This window comes from Vanacampus margaritifer, chromosome 1 (assembly GCF_051991255.1).
Source record: "Vanacampus margaritifer isolate UIUO_Vmar chromosome 1, RoL_Vmar_1.0, whole genome shotgun sequence".
NCBI lineage: Eukaryota > Metazoa > Chordata > Actinopteri > Syngnathiformes > Syngnathidae > Vanacampus > Vanacampus margaritifer.
In genome coordinates this window covers 54,011,060-54,023,844 of record NC_135432.1, presented here as the reverse complement: position 1 = coordinate 54,023,844, position 12,785 = coordinate 54,011,060, and the positions used below count along the sequence as shown (strand labels likewise).

The window sequence follows — 12,785 nt, the reverse complement described above, 5'->3', positions numbered from 1 at the left end:
ACAATAACAAAGCATTCTTGTTCAACCAATTAAACGGAGCCAGGCAGTCACCTGACCACAAGCAACATTTTCCAAGTGACTAATTCACGTAAAACATGGAAGACATTTTTTGGGTGGCTCATCCGTAATCCAACTGAGGATATATCGTATAAGATTTTTTGACATTTGCATTTAAAAATGTCGAAAAGGTGAAATAAAGTTCACCTGTAAAGTTTATGGTACATTTTAGGTTCATCTTGAAAAATGGACCCGGGAGTAGAATATCCCTCAATGACCATCAGTGTTCTATTTAGCATTTTCATTTTATTTCCTAAACTAGTGGCATAAAGGAGAGGTGAGTCAGCGTGCAAGTGAAGAAAAAGTGTTTGGTCTGTGCTGTTACTATGACAACGCAGCAGCCAGCCACGCTGCGTCACCTTTTTCCCTCCTCTTTGCCGTTATCACTTTTGTCCGGCAACCCTTTTTCACTTTGCTACCATTTTGCTCCTCAGTCTCACTTTTTTTTTTTTTTGCAGTATCTTCCCAAGGTCAACATTATATAAGCTGCTGTGTGTGCGTGTGTGTGTGTGTGTGCGCGCGCACAGGTGGACGTTGGAGTTGTTCACTTCACCCCTCTGGTTCAGCCTCTCATCCAGCAGCCTTTCAAATTGGTGGAGAAAGTGGTCCGGAATGTTTTCCAGTTCCGCAGGAAGTACTGCTACAAAGGGATCGGGTGAGAAGTGACGTCGCCGTGTTGTGAACGAGAGCCGCAATTATTAGTCGGCGAACAATTTGATACAACTTGAGCGTGTTGGCGAAAGCAAGCGGCACACGACTGGACAATTAGGCGACAGGGACGCTTGGCTACTCGGAATGGCCATTTGAAATCATTGACTTGAGAAATATGCGGAACATTAATAATTAATAGTTGATTTAAAAAGTATTTTCAGTATATTTGATTATTTTTATTAGAAAAATACAATTTCCACCAAAAAAATGACAAATTATTTTAAACAAAGACCTATATATCACCATAGCATTTTTTTTTTCACAAGATACCTGAAATAAAATAGAAAACCCATTTTCACCTTTTGACTTGAGTGATTTCAAATTAGCGTGTATTGCAGGTTGCAAGTGATTTCAATTAACCACAACAATTTCAACAACCCAAAAATTCATTAAAAAAAAAAGGAAAATAAAAATGGATGTAAAACATGATTAAAAAATTTATTAAAATAAAATGGACATAAAAACAAAAAAATCTGTGTATATGTATCAAATAAAATATACAAAAACAAATATAGAAGAGAAATAGAATTAAATATTGATCAATAAATATAAATGCTTTTCTCTCTGCCCCTTCATATGAATACGATTTCAATTAACTTAAATTAATTTCAACTTAACTTAAATTTTTATTAATTAAATTAAAACTTAACTTAAATTTATTTCAATTAATTACAGTGATTTCAATTAACCGCATCAATTTCAACAATGGAGGACCAAAAAATACATTTTAATTAAAAATGTGTGAATGAAAACAAAATGTAAAACGTATAATTCAAAAATTTACAACAAAAAAAGAAATAAAAACTAAAAAAAATACTGTCTATATGTAATTATGTATATATGTAAAACAAGGTTAAAAAAAATGAAATAAAAAATAAATTCAAAAATAAATATATAGAGTTGAATATCAATCAATAAATAAAAATGCTCTGCTTTCCGCCCCTTTCATTTGAATAACATTTCATAACGCTTTTCATGTTGACATTTTATGAGAGCAGAGCTTTTTTTTATTTATTAATGAAAATTAATCTAACTTTTTATTTTTTTGAATCTCATTTTCATTTTTGTATTTTTATTAAATTTTATTTATATGCATATCAATATTTGTTGATTTAAATTTAATTTTTTTTATTTATTTAATTTTTTAATTATATTTTATGTCACCATTTTTATTTTCACTTTTATTTATATTTAGGCAGTTTTGTCCCTAAACGCTGCGTATGCCTTCCTTGTATTTGAGCATTAAACATGTGTAATCATTGGAGATATCAAAGCGCCTGCTCTCGATTCTCCCTCCCGCCAGAATGTTGTTCCCCGATGCGTGTCGCGACGCCTTGACGGAGGAGCTGATGTGCAAGGCAGATGTGGATCCCACCCTGCGCCCCACCGAACTCACCATCCCCCACGTTAAAGTGCTGGCGGACGTCTACGCTGACATGTGCGCCCGGGATCCGCTTCTGCTCGGCTACGAGTTCCGAGAAGAGCTCCGGCTCAAACGCCTTGCCAAGCAGAGAGGAACTGAACTTGACGACGAGGAGAAAGAAAGCACAACAGAAGGCAGTTAGGTGCCTTGACATTTGCGTCTGGCAGTGGCGTGCATTTTTGTCATGCATCCAAGAGCGCCAAGCGGCTGTTTATTGGAGGCTAAAGAGCAGACTGGCCCGAATGCAGCAGTTGTTAAAGCTTTGTTGATGTTCATTCTAATCTACAGTAATTCACTTAAGTGTGTCACATTTTGGCAAATATATATATTTAAAAAAAAAAATCATAGGACAACTGGTCCAGCTGGTGTAACAATGTAAACACAATGTCCCTTCAATTTAAAAATAACTCAAAGCCATTCATGTCTCAACCACAGGCAACAAAAGCGAGTTCACCCCAAAGTGAGAATGTCAGAATCGAACCTATAGTGTCAACAACATGGCTGCAGCATATCCAGGTCATTTGGTTGTTCTCCACTGTGTATTGCCGTCACCGGGGAGGACAAAAAATCACACACAGGAATGTGTGCAGTGTTGTGAAAAGCCACTGGGACTGTTTTTTTAAAGTCAGCTTTGTTCAAAACACAACTCATATTACCCGTTTGTATAGTGCCAGGGGTCAGCTTTTCAATAAAATGTTTTGACAAAAGCCTGATTGGATGGATGGATGGACGGATAATGTAGCTAGCTAAATAAGCTATACTGTAGCTAGCTAGATAGATAAAGAAAAAATCGGGATGGATAGATAGATGGATAATGTAGCTAGTTAAACAAGCTATACTGTAGCTAGCTAGCTAGCTATCTAAAAAAGAAAAAAGATGGATGGATAGATAGATAGGCAATTACAACTGTGAGACAGCTGGGCAATTAATCCAAATTTAAGCATGATTTAAAATTTGGCTTCTCACAGTCATAAAAACATAATCAAGAGAAAACTATTAACATGCACCCTGAATGCCTCTGTGGTGCTGGAAGTTGAAGCAAGCATGCTGCATGTTTAGTTAAAAAGTGAAGTTTTCACTGACAAAAAATAACGACAAAAAGACGTTTTTTTCATTCAGTAATGATCCTTTGTAAAATCCTCCCCCTCTGGCCCCATCTTATGTGTTAAGTTATTATTTCTTAATTTGTCATGGTGTGGCTAAAACTAGCAGAGATGAAAACAGAAAACAGTGGTTCTTTCACTGCCATTGACGTTTAAAGACGTCAAGTAAAAACCTACGGAGCACTGCCAATGACGTCTAAAGACGTCATCCAATGTTTTTTTTTTTGAAACTGGTGGAGAAACCCTTCCGCATGTCTGGTGAAAGTTTCCAGCCGGTCTGTTGTGCCTAATGACTATTTTTGGCCCCTAGAGGGCAGCGATGACTCTCTTTTGACAAGATCGGGTGGGCGTCAGTAGTATAAAAGGCCAGGCGGGGCTAGAGCGTCGAGGAGTAGACGAAAAATGGCGACCGACGGTAAGAAGCAGCTCACGCTTGATCGATTTTTTGAAAAAGGAGAAGCATCAACCAGTGCTAAAGTGCACCTTTATGACGACCGTGATGATGATGATGATGATGATGGTGATAAGGAGGTTGACGCCGAAGCTGCAGCGTTGACGCGGCGGCAGCTTCGTTCACGTCCTGAGGCCTCAGAGGCTAGCGGTGCTAGCGCCGGAAAACGTCGTGCACGACCGAGCACTTATGCACGCGAGGACATTAAATCCGACGAAGGTGATGATGATGGCGACAATGAGGTTGATGCCGAAGTTGCAGCGTTGACGCGGCGGCAGCTTCGACCACGTTTTAAGGCCTCGGAGGCTAGCGGTGCTAGCGCCGGAAAACGTGGTGCACGACCGAGCACTTCTCCGCACGAGGACGTTCAATCGGACGTTCAATCGGACGACGACGAAGAGTATCCTGAGTCCGATGGATATTCTTCGGAGGAGTGGGTACAGTCTGACCACGGAGAAAGTGATTCGGACAGTATTTCATCCGCAGAAGACGTCGAAGGTAAGCACAAACTTGCTATGAGATACTTTTCCAGCACGCTGCTAGCACCTCGTGTAACGTGAATGTGCAATTCATAGATCGTGGATCGTGCTCACAGCGACGTCCCACTGCAAAGACGACAAAGAGAGGTATAAAAAAAAGTGTTTTCAATACACCGCAACAACAAAAGAAAATGCTCTTTCGATATTATTGTAATTGTATATATTTCTTTCAGCTGCAGCTCAGAGTGAGCAGAATAAAGGTCCATCAACCAGTGGATCCAATAAAAAACGTATATATATATATATATATATATATATATATATATATATATATATATATATATATATATTTATTTATTTATTTATTGCATCACACTGATCTAAAATGAATATTATATGATATTGAAATGTATATTTGCAGATCCCCAAAAATCTGGCTGGCAGCCAAACGCATTCCCCTTTACTGCGGAGCCAGGACCGAGAGGTGCCGCAGCAGAGCTGAATTCAACCCGGCCAGTTGACTTCCTGCAGCTCTTCATCACAGACGAACTTCTGCAGCACATTGCTGATCAGACAAACTTATTTGCACGTCAGTCAATGCAAAAACGGGCTGAAAGTCTGCCACACTGCAGGAGTCGTGCTTGGAAGCCAGTGTCTTGTGTCTGAGCTCAAAACGTTTTTTGCACTCCAATTCCTTACTGGGTATATAAACAAGCCCAGTATCGAAATGTATTGGACTCAGGACGAAATAGAGACGACACCATTCTTCAGTCGCGCGATGCCTCGAAACCGCTTCCAGCTCATCTGGAGTTTCCTGCACTTCAACAACAACGAGACACACAGTTCAGATGACAAACTATTTAAAATTCGTCCTGTGTTCAATCACGTTGTAAGCAAGTTCAAGGAACTGTTTCAACCGGGCAGGAATATCTGTATTGATGAGGGAATGATGAGTTTTCAGGGACATCTTTCTTTCAAGGTGTACAACCCCCAAAAGCCGGTCAAATATGGGATCAAATCGTACATTTTGTGTGACTCCCAAACCGGCTATTGTTTCAATATGCAACCCTATGTTGGCATTAGTTGTTCTCTCCCTGATACAGTGTTCAACTTACTGGATCGTCTGCCAGGAAATGGGTACACACTATTCATGGACAATTTTTATAACTCTATTGCTTTGTGTGAACGTCTCCTGGCAGCGCGTACCAATGTTTGTGGAACGCTGAGGAAGAACAGGGGTGAACCCAGTGAGATAACGTGCCTAACCAACACTGGCCTTGGGGTGGGGGGGAAACTGGTAAGGCACAACACAAATGTTTTGATTGTGGCATGGCAGGACGAACGTCTGTTGAGGATGGTGACAACGTTTCATAAAGATGAAATGCGGACAGTGGAGGTGTGGCGGAAGGCACAAAAAAAAAAGTGCCTTTCGAAAAACCAATTTGTGTTGTGGACTACAATTCCAAGATGAATGGAGTGGACAAGATGGATCAAAACATCTCGTACCACCCATTCACACGGAAAACGTTGAAGTGGCACAAAAAGTTTGTTGCCTATCTTTTCCAAGTATGCATGTTCAATGCCTACATCTTGTACACAAAAAAAAATCCTGGGACGAGTCAACCTTTTTTGGAGTTCATCCAGCAGGTGGTGAGAGGGTGGCTGTTGCTACAAGACCAGGAGGAAGTTGGGATGGAAGAGCATGAGGAAGCCAGACAAAATACCGGGTCACCGTATTTTGATCCTGAAAGCTGACTTGGATGGTAACATGGCCAAACACGCTGGAACACCTGCCTGCTACTTCCCGGAAAAAAAAGCCAGCAAGAAGGTGTCGGGTCTGCATGCGAAGGGGCATTCACAGTGAGACAAAGCTGTGGTGCAAATCTTGCAGTGTCCCCTTGCACGCAGGCGAGTGTTACACTGTTTACCACACAAAAGTAAAATTGATGTAGTTCAAACATCCACACAATTGTAAATAATCACACATGCACACCTTTGTAAATAGTTTGTCAAATTGTTAGTTTTCTATGCAAATAAACTTCTCTTACTATAAAAAAAAGACTTTTTCATTGTTGGTGGTACTGTTTTATAGAAGTAAAGCACTATTTAGGTGTTTGTGGCATCATTCATGGACAAAAAGAAGTGTACAATTCACTAGAGTGCATGAAATAACATCGTTTCACAAAAAGCCGTTTTTCTCCACTTGTTTCAAAACAGAATTTCGGTGAAAGTTACAATTTTCTATTGTTGATTACTGAAGAACGGAATAAGCTAGAAACAAACTTTTTTTTTCTGATGAAAGATGAGTCCAATCTTTCATTTGGTAGTATGTGTGTTCCCATAGTCCAAACACAACATTTTCTGTGGACCTTGAAAGATCACTCAAAATGCTTAAATCGGCTGGCAGTGGGGACAACCCGTTTCTGAAAACGTCTGGCAGTCAAAGAGTTATTAACCTGGGTTCGATCAAAACCCTGGGGTCTGGTTATTTTGTTAGCAACAACATTTAAGAATTGTAAAGCTTTCTACTTCAGGTCAAGGTGCACACGGGCAATGTGACCGTTCCCATCAGGTAGATTGATCACCGCCATTGTTTGTACATTCAAAAAAACAAACAGTTAACATTTCATATTTGGCAGGAGTCCATATTGAACAGGTCACAACTTGGCCCATTCAAATCTTGATGGCAGCTTCAATCTGCAAACTCCACCTTCAGTGTCCAGTAACTAATTATGTGACCAGCTAGCAATGCAGTCCCTGAACGGGGCAGTAAAAAAAAAAAAAAAGTGTTCAAACCTACAGTGATGATTTGCACACTACTAAAATCTGAACTTAATGAGTCAATTGAATTTCATTGCAGGTGTTCAAATTAAAAAAAAATGTGGGTCTCTCTGAAGGATAAAAGACACCAAGAGGGAGAATTGTGCACGTTGACAGCCAATGATGTTTTCATGAGGGGACTGTCGCCAAAGGGACGAAAGCAAAATGAAAGTGATTTTCTCCCAACTACACTTGTCGATGCGCGCGCGCGCACACACGCACGCGCGCGCGCACACACACACACACACACACGCACACGCAAGTACAGCGCTGTTCTCCAGGCAGCGTTCACAGATAAAAGATTTATTTCCAAAACAATTCCATCAGGAGGAGGAATTCACATTCATTGGTATGCTAGCATTGAAGGCATGGGGAGAAAGAATGGACTGTCTTTAGTGGATTGCCTTCAAAACAATAGTACCTCAACTCCATCCATGTTGCTTTACAAAAAAAATAAAAAAAATAGCACTTGAGTTTGTTGCAAATTAATTCCTGCCTTATTTTGAAGAGGTGCAGTATCAAGTAAAAAAGACAATTTGAAAAGGATATGTACACAAGAACTATAGAAACGTACAAACTGTTTTTAAAAAAATTGCTCTTCAGAATCATTAAAGCAGCCTCATTTCCAACAATAATTCCTCTGCACATAAAATAAATCAACAATCCCAAAGGCTATTCAGAACAAAATTATCAACCTGCTTTTTGTTTTCTTTTATTTGCAAGTAAATTGAACGCTTGAAGTCTTGAGCGCAAACACTTTTATACAAAATAAATCAACACTAACGTAATAAATTAAAAAAATGCATTAATAACATTAAAACATGTACAGAAAAATACAATAGTTCAATCATAGAGGCAAACACAGTGTACTTGAGTGCACAAAACACAAAAAGGAAACAAAAAGACTGCAGCAGGTCTTTGGATTTTCACTTTCAGTGAACATGTGACCGTGAGCTGGGCCTGTGTGTGTGTGTGTGTGTGTGTGTGTGTGTGTGCGCGCGCCACAAGTATATCAAAGCTCCATCATCTCCTCCTTTGAAATCATTTCCCATCTTTCAGTCGACTTCTAAATGTGTTCCTGTCAGCTATTTTTAAAGGTGACAGCAATAATAGAAAATGAAAATTCTTTCAAACCACCAGTTTCATTAAAAATAAATTCACTCAGCCATTTTATATATTAAAAAAAAAAAAACATTCATTAACAGTTTGTCGTATTTTTTCACGTGTGGCAAGTTCACGTGCTAAGGTCATGATACTGATGATGATGTAAGCGTATCATTGTCACATGTTCACTGTTGTTGCCAAATAATTTTTATGAGCTGCATAGTTTCAACCTGTGAGCAAACCAAAAATGAGCCACTCTCCAAACAATGTTTTCTTATTTTCCCCGTGGCCCTCCCCACCAGCTGTTAGAACTTTCTTGAGAAAAAGGTGGCAGAAAATAAATAAAATTGCCAATCAGCAAAGTTGAAGGGAGGATGGATAGAATGCACGGCTGAGATGGGTTTTTTTTGTCCCCCGTGGGTCGCTCGTCCTGAGGAAGGGCAGGGTGGGGAACCCAACCACGCTTAATTTAAAGTTTTATTATGCGCTCATTAGCATTTCAGACATTTCCTCTGACAGGTCTGACCACAATAAAAAAAAAAAAGGACCGAATTGCATCAACGAATATTTTGAGCCCCAAAAACCTGCTCAGTTGCAATTTGGGGGTCAAACGCATTCGCTAGCAAACAAAATGTGTCTACTTCATGTTTCTTGTCAAATGGATTTGTTCTTTACTTTTTCAACATCAAACTGAAATTGCAATATTCTTACTTGAACCCATTTTACAAGCTTTTTTTTTCCCAACACAATTTTTTTTTTTTAAATTGAACAACAGTTCCCCAAATAAACGTATTAGTCGTTTTGCCAAAACCATGTTATCGTATAAAAATATTGCTTTGGTGCCATTTTTGTGGCATCTTGATGCCAAGGAACTATGCTGAAGTGAGGGGAGGAGCTTCATTTTAGTCAGGCCATCAACCATGTCTAATAGCATAGTCGCCATCTCGTGGCAGCCACTGGCAATTACAAGGCTTTTTGTGCACCAATTACTCGCAGGTATGCAGCAGGGCTCCGTCTCGATCCCACACGAATAGTGCATTTTCACTGGATATTTAAAGATTTTATTCCCACTATTTGTGATTACAATTCAATTTTGTTTTCTCCGATTTTGTCATTTCCAGGGCTCCTAACTGAACAAGTGTGTATGTGGGTAATTGACAACCACCTCGTAAAAAGGTTTGTTAATTGCTGTTAGATGCTTTAGGAACTACTTATGTCTAAATGAAACTCATCAACTCACTTCGACACCAGATGGCACCAAACTGCTAGCGTGCTGAACAAAATGAGCTAATACGCAAACGCCGAACTCCAAATATAAAGTCGGCTAAGGTGTACTACTTTTCCAAAATGACTGCAGACTGAATCAAATGCACTTGTGCTTGCTAACAAGCTGTGTGAATTCCCCAGCCTGCTAGGAGAGTCTGTAAAGCAACCATCTTGTTTGCGCTAACTGGAATTGTGGTCTTGCGCTCTCGAGGGTCTCTCCAAGGCCGTGTCATAGAAACAGTCCTCATTGACCACCGAGGTCAAACTTTGGACGCTGAATTCTCGCTCCAGGAGTGCGTTGAGGTCCAACAAGCCCGGCGGCGGCGAGGATGACGACGACGACGACGCATCGTTGCGGGCGTCCAATGAACCGCTTTGCTCCTTCATGCACGCTAGCGCCCCCTGGCTCCTCCTCAGACTGCCGCTTTTCCTCTTTGCCGCACTCGGACGGTCTGTTGCCAGTCTGGGCGCGTCCCCCTCGGGCCGGACGTACGTCAGCACGGGCTCTTCCGAGATTTTTAACTGGAAGAATTGAGCGTCCAGAGCGCCCCTCTTGGCGCCCGCAGTCTCGCTAAAGCCGTCGTCGTCCTCGTCGCTGAGAATGTCCGACTCCTTTACGGAGACGGAAGTGGCTTGCGAGTACCCCGGGCAACCCTCCTGGACGGGAAGGAGGTGCGGGGCGGCGCCGGCCGGACCGCAGCCGCCGCTGCTCAGGCTGCCTTCGTCCGAGTCGGTCCCGGACTTGAGATTCCCGGACTGGGGAGGGAGGTCTGCGAGGGGCTGCCGACACACGCGGGAAGCCCTGGAGGAGCCTGCAGTGAAGATGGACACGCCCATCATACATGTTGGTCTTATCGGAACAAAACACGCAGCTTGTTGCCCGGCGGTCTTTTGATGGCCTAAAAAGTCCAGATAGGATCTGGCGAAGGTGCATTTCACACTTCACACATTAAGCCAAACCACCCGAAGGCAGAAAAAGAAGATCTTCTTCTTCCTGCACGATGTTGAATGGAAATTGCGTGTGAATGCTGAGAGCTTTTTAAGGATATATTATGTGGAGATGATAAATAGAGATAGACCGTTTTTTAAGGGCCGATACCAGTGCAGAAGGCTGATAACTGATATTTGGAGCCAAAAAGCGGGGGGGATATTAGCGTCCAATTTTTTTACAATACAAAGGCCAATTTTGACTCTGTTGTAATGTTTTAAAGCATGTTTATTGAACATTTAAAAAAAAAAAATTTTAAACCTTAAGAGAATAGACATCCTTTTAAATTTCTAACAAAATGTTCAGGTATCTCTCAAGGTTAGGAGTACGTCTTAAAAGGTTAAATGGAAACAAGTAAATACCATAGCTCTCTACATTTTTCTACAATAAATATTTTTTTCCAAAATTTTAAAATACCTAAATTCTTAAACTTTGTTTTAATATCTAACAAAAACAAAATGTCTCTTATAAAAACTGAAAATTTAAATAGTTCCCTGAGATTAAATGGTTTTAGATTTACCGGCTTTAACGGCTGTGAGATTTAAAAAAAAAAAAAAAAAAAAAAAACGATATTCGGCAAAATGCCCAATATGGGCGGCGATAATCTGCCTGTCTATCCCTAATGATTAATTATTAAATATAATTGAAGGAAGTTTTAGTGAATGTTGTCATTGATATATGGAATTATAATTAATAACATGGATGGATTGATTTTCAGTAGGTGACAAAATGGTACGACTTCAAGGCCATTCAAATTTGGAGGCCATTATCTTTTGGAATTTGTTTTGAAGGAATTCCCTGTGTGTGTGTGTGGGGGTGTCTTATTGTGACACTCACCCATCCTGTTGGCAGATGGCGCGGCGGCGCGCATGGTCGCCAGGCGTTCCTTACAGCCACGCTCCAAAGTGGCCTCGCCTCTCGTGTTCCTCCTGGCGTTCTCCCGGAGGAGCGAGCGGATCACCTTGATGACGCTCACCTTGCTCTCGGGCTCACTGGGGAGGACGCAAACGAGGGGGATTGAGCACATAGCGTGATGCCCAATTGATTTCAGAGTCGAAATGTGGATTAAGAGGATTGCTGCCAGAGTCCCCAGAGAGAAGCGCAATGACATTCATTCAGCCTGATCCCAATTTCTCAGCGCATTACGAGACTTTCCATCTTGATGGCAAGCTGCAAAATATAAGCAACCTGTAAATTCTATTTTATTTCTCAGTTAAAACTCATTCTAAGGGCACATGAATGATGTTGATCCTGCAGTCGGGCTCTCAGCACTTAAGTTGTCAAAATGTGTGACCTATTTAATTCATTGAGTGCCAGCTATTTTCAGATGCCCCTTGAACCGAAAACTTGAAAAAAAAAAAGCATAAATCAGTACCTGGGATTGAATATCTGGACTCTGGAAAAGTCAAATATGTCTTATTGGAGAGAGATTTCTAAATGAGAAGAATTGTGATCATATGTGTTATTTTTTGGCACAACCGGTTTGAGGCTGAAACTGTGTCCCTAAAATGTCATTTGGATAAACAAAAACAGCATTTTTCCCACAGAACAGTCTATTTTATTGATTTATTTAACAAAATATAATAAAAATGTAGTAATACAGCAAGCGTACCATGTTAAAATAAATAAACATTTTTCTTCTGTTTTGATTCTTAGTAAGTGTCCAATCACTGCTGAGCTATTTTTTAGAACAGATGGGCGGGCTACTCATGTTGTCCTTGTGGGCTAACTAGTGTCCGATGGCACCATTTTTGTGGTTGCTGGAGTTAGTGGAGTTACGCTCTCTCATCTCCATCCATTCCTCACTTTGCTGTGTGTAACTGCTCAGCCTAAACAAGATAAAAGATATAAATAAATAAATAAAGCGGCGGTCCTCTCGGAGGTGGCTCGTTTATTGATCTTTGCGAGCAGCCAACCATACTGTGCTGCAGTAGGACAATCGCCTGCTGTGAATTCCCCTCACAACAGAAAGGAAACACGCATTACTGGTGACGGACACTTTCAGCAGTTATTGAAACCAGTGATTTCCCAACCAGTGTGAGGGTGAGAGAACGGTCAAATGTGATGTGGGAAATTGTCCCGAAAACTATTTATTTACAACATATCACGCATCTTTGTTGGTTTATTTGTGCCAGTAAAATGTCGAGAAGAACAATGGCTGACCTGCTGCACAGCTGGAAGACCGTCTGAGGTCTCCCTTCCACTTCAGACCGGGAGTGAATCAGCTCCCAAATGCAGCTGCTTTCTGTGCCTGGTCCTGAGAGAAACCAGAGTACAAACACGTTTGAAAATCGGTGTTAATTTATCATTTTGTTTGGACACTTTGCTAGCTTGCTACGCTTCTCTGATCTGTAGCTTGAGTTTAGTGACGCTTCAACTTGTA

General features: G+C 40.8%; 2 protein-coding genes across 7 annotated transcripts in view; one reads left to right on the top strand and one right to left on the bottom strand.

Moving 5' to 3' along the window:
- The window catches only part of tfb1m (transcription factor B1, mitochondrial), a 33,105-nt gene extending 30,207 nt beyond the window's left edge, over positions 1-2,898 (top strand). Inside the window, exons 7-8 of the mRNA XM_077550461.1 lie at positions 585-712; positions 2,072-2,898. Coding sequence (XP_077406587.1) covers positions 585-712; positions 2,072-2,333 — 390 coding nt within the window. The 3' untranslated portion in view covers positions 2,334-2,898. The remainder of the gene's footprint in view (positions 1-584; positions 713-2,071) is intronic.
- Positions 2,899-7,331: 4,433 nt separating this feature from the next.
- tiam2a (TIAM Rac1 associated GEF 2a) overlaps positions 7,332-12,785 on the bottom strand; it is a 97,303-nt gene continuing 91,849 nt past the window's right edge. For 5 of the 6 annotated variants that reach the window (XM_077549544.1, XM_077549466.1, XM_077549300.1 and 2 more), the window contains exons 25-27: positions 12,566-12,659; positions 11,240-11,394; positions 7,332-10,226 (exon numbers count right to left, since the gene is read on the bottom strand). In XM_077549544.1, the coding sequence (XP_077405670.1) occupies positions 9,595-10,226; positions 11,240-11,394; positions 12,566-12,659 (881 nt within the window). In that variant the 3' untranslated portion in view covers positions 7,332-9,594. The other variant, XM_077549716.1, reaches the window with a different exon arrangement.